A 20,170-nucleotide genomic window follows, 5' to 3' on the forward strand; every position below is an offset into this window, starting at 1 on the left:
AAAAAAGTTCACAGAATTTTGTTAACATAATTTTCCTCTTTTTTAAGTACGAAAACGATTGAAATCAAAAATAATTATTTTATAATTAATTTCATACAAATTAATTATTTACTAAAAGTTATCTCTATTACAACACTGTTCAACAGCAGTTATGCAAAGTAACTATGGTATATTTCTGAAAGAAGTAATCATGTTGACAATTTTTGGAGGACAAATTTACAGTGTAGTGTAGGCATTCATATCGCTAGCTTACAGTGAAAAATTGCTAAGTCCATTTGAAGAAAATTACAAGATTTAGAATTTTTTGAGAGTTTTCCGATTTTTCTGTGCCTCTCTTGGACTTAGCAAATTTGGCTTTAATTGAATACAAACGGATAGAAATAAAACAAGCACGTTAGTTAGTCCTTTTGGAGACGTTGCGCTTTTAATTCACCTTGCTTCCTATATCCAAATATGAGTTTTCACAAAAAGTGGACTTAGCAACTTTTCACAGCTAGCGATATGTTATAGAGATGAAAATAGGTTTTTCTTTGTAGGCCTTTTTTTCATTGGCAACTAAGCTGCCAAATTTTTAACTATTAACAATAAAAATTAGATTTGAAAATAAAATTGTCACTGAATCGGGTTTCGATACAAGTACTTTCTTCCGATATCTACTCAGTACTCGGTTCGCAAGTATCGATGCCAAAATTACTTGGTATCGGACGAAAAGTATCGAGTATGTATTTGTATTTTTACTATGTAGTATCGTTTTGTCCCTATACATATGTACTTCTTTATTTGTTTTAATAATTTTTGATTGCGAATACTTCGACTATGTCGGATCTAATGCTATGCAGAACTTACGCTTGGATCCCGTGTTATGTGGAATGCACGCAATGCTGTAGTTAACAGTTGTTCCAGGGTATATGTACGCGGCACACTAATTACCCGATATAGTTGACGTCTGAATGAATTGTTACCATCAAAAACTTTGACCATTTCTGAAAAATAATGAATTACATACATACAAATGTATATAATAAAGTATATATTAGATTTTTTGCATCTACATGCTTATGTATGTATGTATTAGGGCCGGGATTACCCGTATATTCGGATATCCGGATGGAACAATTGTTATTTTGTGATATCCCGTCCAGATTTTTTTATCAGATATTCGAATATTCGAATTATCCTGATTTCCAAAAAATCCGAATAGAATGCCCACTCCTAGTATGTATGTACATTAGAGTGGTAAAAAAGTGAGGTCCGAATTTTAATGCTCTCACCCCCTCGGAGTCGAAAAATTATACCCCTCTTTTTATTTTGATATCAACAATTATTTAGAGATCACTGAAAGCGCTCAAAGTTTTCCATGTATTTTATATGTGGAATAACCACTTTTCGTAGAAATGGTATGGAATTCTAGAAAATGAAAATTTTTCGATGGTGAAAACTCTGGTTCTCTTCAGGAGACTTCCAATAATGATTCCCAATTGTTTATTTAAATTTTTTGTTTAAACTAGCGATATTTTCTTGGTGCCCCCACTGCATTTTTTTCGGCGGACCTATAAATTATAGTTACTAAGAAAAAATTGTAAAATATACAATCGGATATTATTATAGGGAATCTCCTGCAGAGAAGCCGAGTTGTCCGTTCGAAACTGATTACTGATTTTTCCGAAAAGTTGTTTTCCCCATATTCAATACATGTAATACTTTGAGCGCTCTCGGTGACCTCTAAAAACTTTTTTATTAAAAAAAAAAATATCGGGGTAAATTTTTTCGGTATAGAACAATCCTAAGGAGTGAGAGCATACAAATTCCGACTTGAATTTTTCTCATGCATTTTTGGACTACCCTAATCTACATACATACGTATTTTCAATTCATGCTTACCAATATCCTTCTCTTCACTTTCTTTCTCCTTTTTGGTTTTATCCTTATCTGACTTTTCCGATTTATGTGAAGTAGATTCGGGCCGATAGTGCGATGATGTGCCACTTCCGCCACTGACGGCACTAGCGTGCATTGCGTCAGTTTTGTTGACCGATTCTTCATCTTTGAAGCGTGGCGTATCGCCGCTACTGAACTCCTCTGATATACTTCGCGCTAGGCAGTTATTGGAGTGTAAGTATTTGAATTAAAATCAAATTGGCTTCTTAAAAACAACATTACAAAACAATTAAACCCTATTCAAATGGATTTAGTGAATACAGTACAGTTGTTACTTGCGTAAGTCAAATACAAAATAAAGACATACATATTCTTAAATATATATATTTTTTAATATTGTTAGTAGATATATAATAAAACATATTAGAGTATCAAACGTCTTTAAATGAAAAGAAAAAGTTGTGTCATTTTATTAATTTATGTACGTTAAGCTGGAAAAGTCATTTTGCCTCGGAGGGATAAGTTTATGTAATCCCAGTGTTTCAAAGCGTATGCTCTTACAAGGAGAAACACTCAGTTATATATATTTAGGTTACTCAATAAACTCAAGCCGATGGCCAGAAACTCCTCCTACCAAGCGTAGTTAGTATTTTACTAGTTAGTTTTTAAAATGGTATATAGATTAGTAATATCTATGTTTAACAAATAATGGATAACGATAAAGTGTGTGATTTGAATGCATATGAGCGTATGTATGTATGCAAGTAGATGATTATTTTATAAAATAATAAAAAGAATAACAGCAAAGGTGCAGGAAAGAGTGTAAATTAAAATTAATTTGTGCTAATATGTAAATAGATACATATGCATGTATGCATGTATGCAAGATACTCACAAAAAAAAAAAAAAAAACTAGAAAAAACCAAAGACGAAAGTTGAGAAATAACATAAGAAAGACATCGTTGAAAGCGCTGCACGTAAATACGAACCGATGTATACATCATCTAATGCACAATTTACATATTACGTCAGTTCCCTGTATTATAAAATACTAAAACACATTTATTTTTTACACCATCCAATCAGTTGGCTTCGAAATAGTTTATATGTATGCCTATGTGCATACGTACCCTGCAGGAAATGGATCTAACTATGAGCTAACTTTAAGTTGATTGCGAAGGAGCTAAAAGTCACTTATTATCTGTATATTTTATTTTCTTTCTAACTATATTTCTATGGCGATGACCGCGAAATATTCAAGGGTGGTTACCTCTGCATTTGAAGTAACTAATTTGTAACTAGCTACTTTTGGACATAAAATATCAATAGGAAAAACAAAATATTTTTTATAATTTTTTATTTTTATTTACTTTATGTATTTTATTACGTTTCATATTTGTTTACATGTTCTCCTGTAGGTGGTACCATATTCAAACTCCGTCAGGCATAACTTCAAAATGATAATATGAAATTTCGATCTCCCTTTTATTTGTACTCAATTCTAAAATTATTTGCGAAGTGCAGGATATTTAAATAGAAACGCATTTAAAGGAAACAATCTCGAGCTTTACTTGTCCACTTGTTTCAAGTTAGCTTTTTGTAGCTAACCACAAGTTATATATTTTATAGAAATCCCGCATAAAAGCTAACTACAAGTAGGTTATTTTTTTACAATTGATAATTTTTTTCTGCAGGGTATGTACATAAACATATACATACACAATGTGGTTCAGAAAAGAGTAGCCAAACACTCACATAATTTTTACTGCCGTTTTTTAAATACGCATTCGCATGCATTTGTTTACAATTTCTGCACAATGCTAGCCTAATGTTGTTGGCATACCTAACACTTGTTTCTAGCAGTTTCACGGAACCTACATACATAGGTAAATATGAATATATAAAGGAGTTTTCAATAAAGACTCGACAACTTTTAGTTTCGCCTGAAGTTAGACTTCTTTAATTGTGTTTATTATACTTTTTATATGTATTAAAATATTACAATTAAAGTTGTGAGAGAATTTGGTGGCTTTTGATCTGTACATACAAGCCTGAATGTTTGTATGCAGTGTTGGCAAAATGTTAATCTGATTAAGGTTCAAAAATTAACGATTAAAATGTTAATCGCGATTGACGATTAAAATTGATTAATCGTAATCAACTGTGCGATGAATTATTAAGTTTTTATCATCATTAGTCGCTGGCTGCGACTACGATTAATAAATTTTAATCATTAGTCTCTAATCCAATTAAAAAGAAAATCTGATTAAGTTGTCTAGTTTGTTCGAATTTGAAACCAAACACCAGTTATCGAAATTATTTTGTGTTTGACGCTTATAAAAAGCACATAATATAAAAAAATTATAATAATTGTTATTAGTAATACATAACCTGGGAACATTCACAGCCAAGCGCACATGTGCATCTTAATGAAAATGCACACCAGATTGCTTAGACTGATGAGGAAACTCGACTTAACCTGATTAACTGGCTTTGTGAGCACAGGAAAATTCCAACATAAATTAATCACCAAACCTACCTATTCAAATTAAGGGTTAAGGGTTAAAAATTAGTATTTTTAATCGCGGTTACGATTCACTATTTAATCAGATTAAAAAAAAAATCCTTATTAACTGTAATCGGATTGAATTTAATCGAATTAACTAATTGATTAGAAAATCAATCGATTAGTGCCAACACTGTTTATATGTACATTGTATGTATGAATGTTTTGTATCTAAATAAATTAGAAAATATAATACATAAGTCATGCTTGTGCAGCGCTTTCGGTTTTGTTAATAATTAGAGGGTTTAATTAAAATAAAAACGCAAACAATAAGAATTAACACTGCATACAAATACATATAAAGGAAAATACAAGATAACCACAGTATTGATCAAAAAAAAATCATCGCTTAGAATTTTAAGGATTTGACGAAAATATGGCTTTTGAAAAGAACTGAAAACATAAATCACCTCTGCGCTTGTAGTAGCGGTGCTTTCGCCACCCTAGCGACAAGCACTGCATGCGTCGCAACAATCGGCCGAAGACGTGCTCTTCGTTGTCACTATTGCGCGAACGACTGCGACTGCTGCCGCCATCACTAATGTCACCACCTGCGGCGTCGTCGCTAGCACCACTAAATGGCCTATCGTCCAAATATCGATGAAAAGTCATTGGACTGCTTGCCCCACTACTGTGCACCATGTGAAGCTGTGGTTGGGTTTCCACATGTCCCACAAAATCATCGTCGAACTCCTCTTCATATTCATCATCGTCATCGGTGCAGACTCGACGCCTTAGACCGCTGCGTACATCCTTCAGTGTGAAATAGTCATCATCATATGCCTGATAGTTACCGTCCTCATCCTGAATTGTGATCTCTATACTTTGCCTCCCTCTATCTAAGCTATATGCACTTTTTGAAGTTTTACTGACGGTGGAAGCAGGTTCGCTGGGACGTTTTTTTGAACGGCGGCGAAAAAGTCGCGCGTACTTCTTTTTGCGCGCTGTGGTTCCTTGGTAAGCATATTGCTTAACACCCGGTTCTTGGAAAGACTTACTGCGTCCTACGGCAGAAGATTGCACTTTCAATGGATCCGCCGGTGTGGGCGAATGTGAAGAGCAATCGCTGGAATTAGGCGAGCAGCTGATAGAGCCGCCCTTAGCTGGAATACCCTTGAATGGGTTGAGGTTGTGTGTTTTTGCTTTCAATAAAGCACCAGTCTTAGAGAATTTTTCGTGTACGTTACCTCGACCACTTTTTTGAGTAGACGGTGCATGCCTAACCAATGTTTCGGTGGCGATAATTGGTGGCGTTTCGTGGGCACTTACTGCTAATGGCACGTTTTGAGCATTTTTGTGTTTATCACATAATCTATAACGATTCTCTATCGATGTGTTACTATTACTACTGTTAAAGCTTAAATTACTTATAAGATTCATACTGGAGTCAATGTCAAAATCGTCAGTAGTCGTTACTTCGCCGCCTGTATCAGAAGTTTCATAGAAACAGTCGCGGCGTGGTTCTTTACCTGGCTTCGCTCCAGTTTCTGAACTACCGCCAGTTACCCTAGTAACTTCTTTACCGACTAATCGATCGCCAGCTTTGCGAAACGTGCTTTCTGCTGAGTTAATCTCAAAATTATCATATTCGTCGCTGATTTCGCCGCCACTCACATCACATACACCCCCATCCTCTTCCTCGTCCTCCGTATTTGAAGAAAGGTGCTTGCGCGATATTGGCCGTGTACGCCGCAGGAAGTTGGTATAATATATTTGGCTCGATGTTGTCGCGCTGCCCATTTGTATAGCACTGTCCTCATTGAAATCGTGGCATAGAGAAGTGTCCACATGCTTGCACTGTTCATCGTCATCTTCGTGTTCTGAACTTCGAACTGAATGCGAAACGTGTGATAATTGCGGATAAAGTGTTGATAAGGGTGAAGGCGATGTTGGTGTGGCAACCGGTGATAGCGATGAGGGAGTAATGGACCGAGGGGAAGATGAAAGTAGAAAATTTTGTTTTGATTTCTCTCGCCGTTGTCTTTCAATAAATAAAATCTCTTTTAAACTTAATTCAGGAGTATTATTTGCATCTTTAATTTCTTTTCTTTCAGTGCATTCAATTGCGATCATGCTGTTTGCGGATGAGCTGATTGCAAGGCAATCTATTGTTCTCAGATCAGCTAGAGTTTTAACACGATTTTAGAAATCAAGTGGAAAAAGGAAATAAAATCAAAATAAGGGAAACAAAACGTGTAAATAAGAATAATAAAAAATAAAGCTATTTCGTTCGATTGAAAAAAACCCGGCAGAAACACATTTCAATGTCTGTATGTATGTAGTTATGTACATACTTACATATGTATACACATATTTATGTTTTTAGATAGGCACCTGTAGTACTGGGACAGTATGTCGCATAAATACATCCTGGACATAATTAGAGCATTGTATGTATGTATGCACATTTATTCTTTTTTATATGGATATTTAATTGCACACGTGAATTCTTTAATTACATAAAGCCAAAAAGTTCATTCGAGTCTCCAGTATTTAAGACAAAGAATTTTTATTTATACATCTTTACTACATAAAATGTTATATTAAATAGTTAATTTATTTCGAAGACTGCGATCTAAAGTCTACAAGCCAATGCAGCAAACCGACATAAAAATGAGATTAAGCTTCTAGTATGAAGATATGTAACTAAAATTTGTGGCAATACATACTTACATATGCATATTTAGTTACTCGCATTTGAAATTTATTTAGGAATTATTATTTTTGTCAAATTCTGCATTACAGTAGATTAGAAGTGGGAGTGCTTAACTAATCTTTTTCGTTTGTATTAACCATTGATTTAATGGATAGTATTATTTGCATATATATACATACATATGTACATGCATATTTAAAGAAAATAAAATTAAATATGTAGTTCCTGAGCTCTTGTGATGAGAAAGGGAATGGCACACTGGGTACATGAAGCATGTAAAGCGAAAAACTTTGTATTAGTATAGTCATATTAGACGAATTTTTTGATGGTCGTTAATCCTTTTTGAATACTGTCAGCAAGGATGATACGTAACCATTTTTCTAATATACGGGGATACACATTTTAAGACCCCAACTACACGATGCGCAAACGTTACTACCCCTACATTTAAAGAGCCAAGTACCACGGTGTTTAGCCGCTTGGGCCGCTGTTCCGCTGAGAATATTGAGATTTCCAAGGTTTCGACCGTATGACAGAAAATTTTGTTGAAAGACTTGAAGATGTTCCCTTACAAAGTGCACGAAATGCATCAGCTGTTAGCCGAGCACGAGAAAGACAAGCCTCAGCCTTGTCAACCTCGATAACCTATCACTACAAGTTCTGGCAATAGTGATGGAAAATGTCATAAGTTGGGCCAGTAGGGTTATCAATTCTGGAGGTGGCCACTTGAACGACATGAATTTTTGCGCCACCAAGCGGCTTAAAGTTGTTAGTCGGGCATTAAATTTTTTCATGGGACCTTCTAAGCTCTTAACTTCGACTACATCTTTACGACACGGTGTTGGAAGAATAACATAGAGGGATAAAAATATTTAAAAAATAAAAAAAAATCTTCTGCAGATTAATGAGGTAAGCGTAAATACCAAAATGAGGAAACAAATTTGAGCATAGTGTGGTTGGGGACATAAAATGGCTCTTTCGCTGTGTGAAAAAATGCTTACCAAACCTACGTATTTTCGACGTGGCCTTAAGGCATCCACACACCTATGCGATTCTGTTGCAACGAATCCGCACCGTTTTTGATGTTTTGATTTTAGCGCAGCAAAAACTGTCAATTTATAGACAAACAAAAAATATTTTTCAACAAAAATAAAATTATTAACTTTTCTACATCAAATATGTTTTGTTGTCTTACACTCAATTTTGTTTTAATATCGTAAAATCCTTCTATTGACTTTTTTCGTTCTCAAAATGCGGCAGTCTGCGATTCCGGCACGACAAAAAGAAAAATTGTGAAAGTTCGCTGCAGCAAAATCGTACAAATGTGAGGTTCCTCATTTAAAACTATGGTCGGCAATGTTGTAATTTTTGTCGGAACAGATTCGCACCGACAGAATCGCGTAGGTGTGTGGATACCTTTATAGTATTCAAAAAGAATTGAACATCGCGAAAAAAAGCAACAAGTACAATTTTATTTACTCACTTTAATGATTTTATTTGTATGTATGTAAGTTGAACTATTTAAGTATGTATGTATGTATGTAAGTATTACTTAAATGAAATGGATGGAAGTTATCGTTTTTGGAATGAGAAGAGTTGTGATTTTACAACTTAAAGTATGAAGTGGTGTCGTTCAGAATTTTTGTATAATTTATTTATTTATAGTAAGTATACCATATACTACTCTTTTTATTTAAATAGAAAATCATCCTAAAAATCAATGCTTATTTTAGCGGCCAAATGGTAGATGTCTTTAGTACTAAAGTCAAATGATTTATATATTTTTGTTGAGGTTCAAATTAAGTTCAATCTGTTGGATTAGATCTGCTTGTTTTTATGCAGGTTAAGTCCGCTTTCAACAACAACAATAAAATACACAAATTTTTCTCTCGATTTTTAATTAAACATTCAACAGCAATTTATGTAAGTATTTCAGTACAACATTGTATGGCAAAATCAACTTTTTTCTGAGTATTGGACCAAACCAATTTTTTTTTTTAAGAGATTGAGTCATAGGTAAGACAGCGATTTCTCCGTTTTTCGAAGTTGGCCTCCGAAATCGAGATATGGGCCGTCGAAGTTCGAAATAGGACCTTTGGTAAAAAATTATATTTAATTATTGCAATCCTCCTTTCCCTCTTATGTTACAGGTGCTATAAGGGATCAAAGTTCAGGTCTTCGAAAAATTAAATTCCTTATAGTGCAAACAATTTTGAACTGATTTTTTTTTAAATTTATATCGGTTTAAAGGTGATTAAACCCCCTTTCTTCCGATATGCATATTTGTATACTTCGTATATAAAAATTTAGAAAAAAAAAATTAAATGAAAAAATACATTTTTTTATAAAAAAATGTTGTAANGTTCCGATATGCATATTTGTATACTTCGTATATAAAAATTTAGAAAAAAAAATTAAATGAAAAAATACATTTTTTTATAAAAAAATGTTGTAAACAAAAAAATTACTAATAGTTTTTTAAAAAATTTGTATCGTTATAAAGACGATTAAACCCGCTTTCTTTTGATATGCATATTTGTAAACTTCGTATATAAGAATTAAATAAAACACATTTAAAGGAAAAAATACCTTTTTTTATAAAGAAATATTTTAGACAAAAAAATATTAACCGAATTTAAAAAAATTGGTATCGCTGTAAAGGCGATTAAACCCCTTTCTTCTGAAATGCATATTTGTATACCATATCTCGATTTCGGAGGCTAACTTCGAAAAAAGGAGAAATTACTTTTTTTACTTATTTATGAATCAGTCTCCTAAAAAAAGTTGGTTTGGTACAATACCCAGCCGAGTGATGTGCTGTACAGTGTAGTTAAACACTTATAGCGATGAGTCAAAATTTTGAGTTGTAGGTAAAATTTTATGGTTTGAACGAAAATTCCCACAATTACATCTGACAAAACAAATTACATATCTCGTATTCGGATAGTTCCCAATCATTATTCTAACTGGTAACCAATCATAAGTGTAGTTTAAGACGGCATTGAAAAAAAATTGGGAATTGCACATTTTTCTGTGCGTTTGACTGAACTTCTCCTACATTTTCGATGGCTGAGTGGAAGATCGACCTATCTCGGCAGTAAGTTCGAACACGCCCTATCTCAGAAAACTTTTCAAGAACGCCCTACTTCAGGATTTGGTTGAAGAGCGCCCTATCTCAGCTGTCGATTCGATAACACCCTGTCTCAAATGAAAATGCATTGAAAATGTGCTGAGATAGCATAATTCAATAATAAAAGGTTTGCTCTGGGTTTGCTCAGAAAACGGTTTTCTCGCTCCCTCTTGACAAAATCGGCCACATTACCAAGGCACTGTGTGTGATTTGTGTGTGTGTGTGCAAAGCTTTCGTAAGGGAGTGTCAAAACTCGAATGTCAATAGTGAGCAAGCCTTTAATTATTGAATCATGCTGAGATAGGGCGTTTTTGAATCGGCAGCTGAGATAGGGCGTTCTTCAACCAAATACTGAGATTAAAACCTTAATATAAAATATTATTTACATTTTATTGAGCCAATTTACATATAAAGTTGTTTGCAAAAAGTCTATAGTAACGTTTTAAATTTTGTTGGCTATTAACAAAATCAGAACAAAAAATGGTATTGCGATGATTCGAGTTATGAAATAAAAGGAAAAACTAATGGCAAAAATTAATTTATGCTCATTTTACAGTACCATTTCAACTTATGTTATTTTAATGTTAAATCTTTCAATTGTTATGGAAAAGCTCAAGTTTTGAAATGACGCAAAAAGACGCCGAAACATGTGAACTTAGTTCTGGGTCGCATGTAGATTATAGACCTGTGTACCGTTTTTCTAGACCTAGTCATTTTCGCAAGAAATATTAATTTAAATTTTTGAAGGAAAAAAATCAAACTTTCGCAGGGAAAAAGTTAAAAATAACAAATTGTAAAATTCGTTTAGTTATATCAAAGCTTGTTCTTTAATAAAGTTATTCCAGCAAACGAGGGAAATCTACTCTTAGTAATAAATTATTATGAAAATTCTTTTAACAAATTTAATTTTTTAACATTTCCAAAAAAATTTATATGTAAAAAAAAAATTAAAATTTTACTACAGGAATTGCCAGTATTAAACCATGTATATACTTATCCATACACGGACAGTTCGTATACACATATATAAATATCCAAGTCTCTAACCTTTTGGCCGATGCCGAGGCTATTTATTATCGGCCAAAAGAATCGACAACGGCCGAATTTGGCCGATTCTTGGATGAGTTCAGTTATTTCGTTATTTGATAATGTTTTTCTTTTGTTATTATACAAGTTTATAAAAGCTTTTGTTCTTGAAATTAATTTATATTCAGGGTTTAATCGGCCGATGCCAATTCTTTTGGCCGATACCAGCCTCGGCATCGGCCGATTAAGCGGTCGAACTCTACTCTCATTTTTCTAATACAAAATTTTACCTACAACTCAGTTTTAATGCTTAGTTATACATATTAGCGCCAGCATTCGGTGAGTAGTCTCTAGCCAGAAACATAAACTTTGCAGTGGTGTTTCTCCTTTGTATTTGTAGTGAATTATTGCCTTTGAATTTAGTTTTATTTTAACCAGAAAACAAGTAAGAAAGTCTAAATATCCGGCGCAAGTACTAAATATATGTTTGCCACCTTTCCGAAAACTACCGTTGCAAGGTAAGCCGGGGTGGTTTTACCCCTATTTTAAACATCTTCGACAGAACGTTCAGTAAGACATAATAAGATAAACTTATATAGTCATATATGGGCGATATCATGCCCATTTTCCAAAAATCCAAACAATGTTACTTCTTTTAAAGGGATTGTTTTTAGTTTCAATTTTGAGTAAATTAGCTTCTTTAAATTTCGAAATATTGAAGTTTCAAGCATTTCTGAAATTTACCGTTATATGAAAAGCGGCCATAATATTAGTCCGATTTCAATAATTTTCAACGTTTTGCTCTTACGTGGCAAGCACATACCGAGTTTGGTACAAATTATTACAACGGTTACCGAGACACATATATATATATGTGATCATAAGTGGGCGGTGCCACGCCCTTTTCCAACATTTTATCATAAATGTATTTCCTGGTAAAGAATTGTTGTAAGCATCAATTTTGAATAAATTAGCTTTAATATTTACTGATTTATCGAAGATTTCCTAAATTACCGTTATATGGGATGTGGACGTGGTTATTGTCCGATTTTAAAAAATTTCGGCCATTTGGTATGTTGTACCAAAGCCAACAGCTGAGCCAAGCTTGGAAGAAAGTTATACATATGTAACCATAAGTAGGCGTGGCTAGGCCCATTTTCCAAAAATTCTTATTTTTCGTCTAAAAATTGTTCCCTTAGTAACGATTTGAGTCAGTTATTAACAGCATTTGAACATTAAACTTAAGTAAAGAAAACCCATTACCTAACTTTTTAACGAATGATTATAAATTTTTTTTTTTGTTTTTAATAAATATCAGTTTCGCTAACGTTGCTGTAACAGTCACAATGGACCAGTGAGCAGAGCACTGGCATGCCATTCGAGAGATCTGAGTTCAATCCTCGATAACGGAGTTTTTTTCTTTTCCAATTAAAAATTTTTTTTAATGTTTAAGAAATATTCAAGAATTGGCCTGTTAGTGGTTTTGTTTGTCTTTTAGCGAACATTTTCTAAACATTAAATGAAATAAAAAAAAAATAAGTTTATTTTTTAAAACAATAAAATCTACAAACCAAAATCAAATTAAATTAAAAAGCAAAAAGTTAAATTAAATAAGTTTCTAAAAATTTAACAAGAAAAAATAATAAATAAAAAAAGGAAAAAACAAAATTTTCTTGCCAAAGGACTCGAATTCGGATCTCTCGAATCGCCAGTGCTCTGCTCACTCACCCATTGCGAATACTTGATTTCAAAGTCACCGAAAAAAGCGAGTGATGCTACAAAAAAAAGGACCACAACTGAACTGGGGCCATACAGGCCATACTTAAATGTTTCATTAACTAATGAGCCCTTACCTTTTAAATCTGAGAGGAAACAAAATTGCCAGATTTAACAAACATTAGTTAAGTGCCCGTTAGAGCTAATTTTAAGAATGTTTTTGAGTAGGGCTGTTTAATTTAGTGGAAAATTTATGGAATCGGTGGCTTTGTAATGTTTACGGGGCAGACACTCCACGGGGTTTCCATGCGTTGGCACTAAGTAGCAGTAGTAGGTTGTTGCGAATATTATTCCAAAATAAAAGTCCTTTCCGAATAATAAACAAATCGCTTATGCAAATTAAACAAGTTTTTTATCAAATTAAAGAGGACTTGAATAGCTTCGAAACTGAAATGTCTAAAAGGGGAAAGCCCCGGATAACACACAACTCTAATTTGGAGAACGACTGGTTTTATAAAGGTTTTATAAGGCTCTTCTCATAGACTGTGCTCTTATAAGGGTTTATAATGCTCTGAATAAAGAGAATTTATTCAAAAAAGCCTTTATAAGGCTCTGTATGCAGACATATTTTTATATGCCTCTTTTTCTATAGTCTTTTCTCTTCAATTTCATGTAAAAAACCTCTACTAATGCAAACTTTTAGATCTTTATAAACTGTCTTCATTCAGAGTGATTAATATTTTTATTTTTTTTTTTTTGGAGTAATTAGTCAGCAATATGCTACTATAAATTTTCATATTTAGAGCAATTTCGCATTCTCTTTTTGAAGTACGATTTGTCTTCATAAAGATCGTCAGCGCTCTTCAGTCATATCATTTCGGATTTCGCTAGATAAAAATATACTTTGTTTTTGAAGTTATAAACCTCTATTCATTTTTCTGTGTTGATATTTGCTTACTGCCGTTTTATTCATTCATATTATGAGAAAACTGTGTTGCAAATTGGTTAAAAAAAAGAAAACGAAATTGTGTGAAAAATTAAATTCCACAGTGGCGATAATTTCTCTTTTGCACACTTTGAATTTCTCGAGGAGAATTCGGGTTTATGGTTTTTGTTTTCAAGCCTATATCATTTTTGGATTGAATGATGAAAATAAACTGAAAATATGTTTTTTATCTTACCGCTTTTCAACCTATAAGTTATTCCATTTCTGGAACCATTGTTTTTGGGAACTTCCCAATCTTCTGGTAAAGACGTTCAGTGCCAAGACGTTCATTTTTGCGAAATTGGCCAATTTTAAAAGATTTTCTTCGACTTATTTTTATAAAAATTTCAACAAGCGTTAACGATCGTTTGATTGAAATGCAGAAAAGGAACTCAAAACGAGCAAAAAGTCTTCACTTTCAACGAAATGTCATTTTGTAGATCAAAATTTTGCACTAAGAGAAACAAAAAGGAAATACTCTATTCAATGCTCTTCACGTTTTGAGCATTTTGTATGACTTTTCTATATTCTCAGAGAAAATGCTCGATTCATGGCTCTTCACGTAGACACTTTTGAAATTTAGGATTTGAGTGTTTAGTATACATTTGATCAATTCATAAAGGAATTAGTATGTTCAAGCGCTCAGAGTAAACTATGTTGGATTTTAATAGATTAATTGACTTTATAAGTGTCTTTGAATAGACATCTTGCTGTAGCGCCATATTTTTTGTGTATTTTTAGGTAATGAAAAAACGTTTGCAAAGTAAAAAAATTAAAATTTTCATTTTCTTAACTTTTCCTGAATTTTGATTACAGAAAATGATTCATTGTTCTATTAATTATATTGAACAAACCTTGTGTCAGGTATATGAATTTCTTCAGTATTAAATTATAAAAAAAAATATTTAATAGAGGTCGTNTATTATGAGAAAACTGTGTTGCAAATTGGTTAAAAAAAAGAAAACGAAATTGTGTNGATTATGAGAAAACTGTGTTGCAAATTGGTTAAAAAAAAAGAAAACGAAATTGTGTGAAAAATTAAATTCCACAGTGGCGATAATTTCTCTTTTGCACACTTTGAATTTCTCGAGGAGAATTCGGGTTTATGGTTTTTGTTTTCAAGCCTATATCATTTTTGGATTGAATGATGAAAATAAACTGAAAATATGTTTTTTATCTTACCGCTTTTCAACCTATAAGTTATTCCATTTCTGGAACCATTGTTTTTGGGAACTTCCCAATCTTCTGGTAAAGACGTTCAGTGCCAAGACGTTCATTTTTGCGAAATTGGCCAATTTTAAAAGATTTTCTTCGACTTATTTTTATAAAAATTTCAACAAGCGTTAACGATCGTTTGATTGAAATGCAGAAAAGGAACTCAAAACGAGCAAAAAGTCTTCACTTTCAACGAAATGTCATTTTGTAGATCAAAATTTTGCACTAAGAGAAACAAAAAGGAAATACTCTATTCAATGCTCTTCACGTTTTGAGCATTTTGTATGACTTTTCTATATTCTCAGAGAAAATGCTCGATTCATGGCTCTTCACGTAGACACTTTTGAAATTTAGGATTTGAGTGTTTAGTATACATTTGATCAATTCATAAAGGAATTAGTATGTTCAAGCGCTCAGAGTAAACTATGTTGGATTTTAATAGATTAATTGACTTTATAAGTGTCTTTGAATAGACATCTTGCTGTAGCGCCATATTTTTTGTGTATTTTTAGGTAATGAAAAAACGTTTGCANAGAGTTTAGTATACATTTGATCAATTCATAAAGGAATTAGTATGTTCAAGCGCTCAGAGTAAACTATGTTGGATTTTAATAGATTAATTGACTTTATAAGTGTCTTTGAATAGACATCTTGCTGTAGCGCCATATTTTTTGTGTATTTTTAGGTAATGAAAAAACGTTTGCAAAGTAAAAAAATTAAAATTTTCATTTTCTTAACTTTTCCTGAATTTTGATTACAGAAAATGATTCATTGTTCTATTAATTATATTGAACAAACCTTGTGTCAGGTATATGNATGTAGATAAAAATTTTGCACTAAGAGAAACAAAAAGGAAATACTCTATTCAATGCTCTTCACGTTTTGAGCATTTTGTATGACTTTTCTATATTCTCAGAGAAAATGCTCGATTCATGGCTCTTCACGTAGACACTTTTGAAATTTAGGATTTGAGTGTTTAGTATACATTTGATCAATTCATAAAGGAATTAGTATGTTCAAGCGCTCAGAGTAAACTATGTTGGATTTTAATAGATTAATTGACTTTATAAGTGTCTTTGAATAGACATCTTGCTGTAGCGCCATATTTTTTGTGTATTTTTAGGTAATGAAAAAACGTTTGCAAAGTAAAAAAATTAAAATTTTCATTTTCTTAACTTTTCCTGAATTTTGATTACAGAAAATGATTCATTGTTCTATTAATTATATTGAACAAACCTTGTGTCAGGTATATGAATTTCTTCAGTATTAAATTATAAAAAAAAATATTTAATAGAGGTCGTTCGTTATTTCTGTTTTAAAGCTATTTCAGTCCTCTTTAATATGATACCAAATTTGTTTAATTTGGACAGGCGGTTTGTTTATTATTCGGAAAGGACTTTTATCTCGGAATAATATTCGCAGCAACCCTGCTAAGTAGGTTGTATCCAATACTAACAGCCAATTTCACGAAAGCGATTTAAGTGAAGAATGATTTTAATTTTTTGAATTTTATATGGAAGTTGACAGAAAATCATTTCCATGGTGAAACTGGCTGTAATAGTATTAAATTGAAATAAGAGTGTTGCGTTAAAACCATTGTGCCTAATATAGTGAATTCAAAAATAATAAGATGTTTCACTTTTTAAAAAATCGATCATACTTCTAGACCAAAACCGAAGCTTCCCTATATTTAAACGTAAAAATATAAACTTAATTTTGGATTGTAGATTACAGATCTGTATACCGTTTTCTACTTCGGGTCATTTTGCAAAGATATTTTCATTTTAATTTACAACGTGAATGACAAAAATTCAAAATAACAGATTTTTTACAGTTTTTTTTTTTATTTATACAAATTAAAGCCGGTTCGTTTACAAACAAGTTACTAATGAAGAAAATCGATGGATAAATAAGAAAGTTGTGAATGAAATATGAGCAGGCAAGAATGTTACGCCATACGCCATGTACGAGTACTTTGATATGTACGATAGGCTGGGTCGATTTTGTAAGGGGGAAAATAAAAGGCATTTCACCGTATTGTAATTGTAGTATTATGATGTCTTAGGTCTAAGCAAATTGTTATTGGCCACGAAAGATTAATTTAAAACTTATCTTTAGCCCGCGCAATTGAATCAAAGTGTATGAATTTTAAAAATGAAACTTTGGCTTGTAAAATCTATGGAATGCGTTAATTGTTATAAACAGGACGATATATCAAATTAAGGGTTATTAAATTTAGTACCCTACGTTCATTTGTAATTTTTCAATAAGTCTTCAAGTTTTTAAGACATTAAGATAAAACTTACAAAAACTCTAATATTATGAATTTTCAATTCTTCATTACTTCAGTAGCCATGTGAAAAATACAAAAAAGTGAGACGAGATTTATTTCAAACGTTTTAAATGTTTTCGTATGTTCATATTATTAAAAGGACCATGGACTTGGTAACGCCAATTTGATCAAACATGTATTGTCAAAGATTAGGAATCGTTTGATAAGTTAAATGTTGTAAGCCTATAAGTATATACATATATTAACATAATACAATTAGGGTCATGAACGCCCATTTTAAGTCCATTTATGCAGTCTTGAAAATTGGTACAGAATGGTTTCATTAGTCACCGAAGAAGCACGTATTTAGCGGTTTCTAAATTTGCCGTTATATGAAACTAGGGGACGTGCAGTGCAACCAGTGTTTAGATATACATAAATATTTTAGTTAATTCCATTATGTGAAAAAGTAGCTGTAGGTAAATGCGAAAGTCTTTAACACATCCTGAGAAATCCTTTTGAGGACTATCCAATTGGATGATAGTGCTTTGCATTCAACTTGTACGAAAAAAGTCACTCCCTGGAACATTTTTCTGTGATTCGGTTCCTTTATTTAAAAGTTATTAATACAATTGAAGAGAAATTTTTTTAGAAAAAAAAACTGGAGAACCACTTAAGTTTTTTGATGCAATTTTGGTAAATGTTACTCGATCTGTACGTAATAATTACCAAATTGAAGGCGAGACTTACTGTTACTGATTTATGATAATAATATGATGAACATCTTTCAGATTATAACCAAATTATTTTAAAATAAAAAAAATTTTTAACAAAATATTTTGTAATTTTGCTATATTTGCAATTTTTATATTGTATGCATAAACATAAGTAAACTAATTAGTGTTTCTAGAAGTTGTGCCTAATCAGTGTTTCCATACTCATTTGCATAAACAAAATTTTTCCACGATGATGGAAAATAATGGCTTTTCTATTAGAGCTACGGAAATTGTTCCCCAATTTGCAAAAATTCGCAAACTATAGCTAATATTAAAAAAATAAATATCTGAATTAAGCTTACAAGGATAATGCGGAAAAAATAAAAAAAACTGGAGCTAGATGCGATTAATCTGCATAAAGCGCCACACACTGAATTACTTAATGAAACTGGTACTTAGCACACTTGGCGGTATTGACTCCAGTTAATTCTTAACTTAAATTTTTTGTCTGAAACTAATTGAGTAAAGTATTTCAGATTCCATCATATTAAAAGTGAGTGCGAAAGTTTGATACTAATTGCTCTGAACTGTTTTTGCTTCTATATACCCTTATTAATATATGTAAAGAACTTTTAGTGTTCTTTTTAAGCCACTCTTTCATCAGCCGAACAGAGTCTTAGGTGGCTGTTCTTAAAGCCGTTGGTCCGTTTTTATTTATTATTTTATTTATTTAGTTGGCTGTTCTTAATGTCGATGGTCCATTTTTATTTAAACTATAATTAAAATAGGTTATAAAATGTTTAAAATTTTCTAGTGAATTGTGAGAAAACTCGTATAATTCGTATGCTGTAAAAATTACTTGCAACAAATTTGTGTAGTGTTCACGTTTCTTTTTTATAAATTTGAAGCTTGTTTTTTTCTGAAAACAAAATAGAGTTGCATCGAAACAAAAAAATATTATGATAAAGAAACAACTTTGGATTTTTTATATGAGTATTGAAAAAACGTAAAAATGTACTTAATACTTGCAACGTCATTTATGTTTAATAAAAATTTCTCTATTCTCTCGGAAAAATTATGAAAACGAATATTGTAAAATAATTTTAAAATTTTGACAGTTTGGCAACCCGAAGATATGTCTATGTTAAAATATTTCCAATTACCTTTTACTTCACTCCCATATTGTCATACTTTTTATAATTTAACGGATGGTACTTTAAGCTATAATTTCGGTACCAGAAGAGGTATCGAAACTAGTTTTAGTTTCAAATGTGTCCCTTCCAAAGCAGACTAATATGCTTGTCATTTGAGAAAAATCGGTCACGCTTTATAGGAGATACGAATTTATTCGTGCTAAATGTGAGCTCTGAACCACTGTGCCCCCTAATGTACGAGTGTGGCCATGTAAATATGAAATGGCGTATTTTTACCCAATTAAAGTTCACATTTTTTTTATTCACGATGCAACTTAAAATAAAAATATCTTTGGAAAATGGCCTGATATAGAAAAACGATATACAAAATTATGTTTAGGTGTCTCGTCGTTTTTTTTTTGTTTTAGCGTCTCTTCAATGTGATTGGCCATAAAAAGAGTAACTATTTTACTAATAAAATCGTCAAAAGTTAGGACTATAGAAAATGCTACATTTATTATTTTATAATTATGTGCATGTATATGTATATATACTTACGACACGAATAGTCTCGTACTAATGCAGTTTTTGATTTGACTTGTACGCCTATAATAGCTTCAATTGGCACCTCGGTACGCGGTATAGAGACCGAATGTGGGGATAAGTAGATTGGTTGGAGTACACCAAAATTACATTCGGTCGACAGGTACATTCTACATCCCCCATGTGTTGTCATGCCACACCATTCGCAGCGGTAGCCTACATAGTGGTAATGAAAACAAATATATATGTATATATGTACATACATAGTATATATTATGTGCATGCTTTTGTGACGCCATCCATCCATAAATTAATTTACCAAAGCATGCAGTGT

At 32.2% G+C, this 20,170-nt stretch overlaps 1 protein-coding gene across 3 annotated transcripts in view; it reads right to left on the reverse strand.

Annotated features, from left to right (window-relative positions):
* The window catches only part of LOC108361712 (diacylglycerol kinase theta), a 79,417-nt gene that overhangs the window by 35,454 nt on the left and 23,793 nt on the right, over window positions 1-20,170 (reverse strand). For 2 of the 3 annotated variants that reach the window (XM_017614416.1, XM_017614415.1), the window contains exons 7-10: window positions 19,852-20,052; window positions 4,855-6,567; window positions 1,882-2,094; window positions 847-983 (exon numbers count right to left, since the gene is read on the reverse strand). In XM_017614416.1, coding sequence (XP_017469905.1) covers window positions 847-983; window positions 1,882-2,094; window positions 4,855-6,567; window positions 19,852-20,052 — 2,264 coding nt within the window. The remainder of the gene's footprint in view (window positions 1-846; window positions 984-1,881; window positions 2,095-4,854; window positions 6,568-19,851; window positions 20,053-20,170) is intronic. The other variant, XM_017614417.1, reaches the window with a different exon arrangement.

This window comes from Rhagoletis zephyria, unplaced genomic scaffold, assembly GCF_001687245.7.
Source record: "Rhagoletis zephyria isolate East Lansing unplaced genomic scaffold, Rhagoletis_zephyria_1.1 Rzeph_scaffold_00824, whole genome shotgun sequence".
NCBI classification, from domain to species: Eukaryota; Metazoa; Arthropoda; class Insecta; order Diptera; family Tephritidae; genus Rhagoletis; species Rhagoletis zephyria.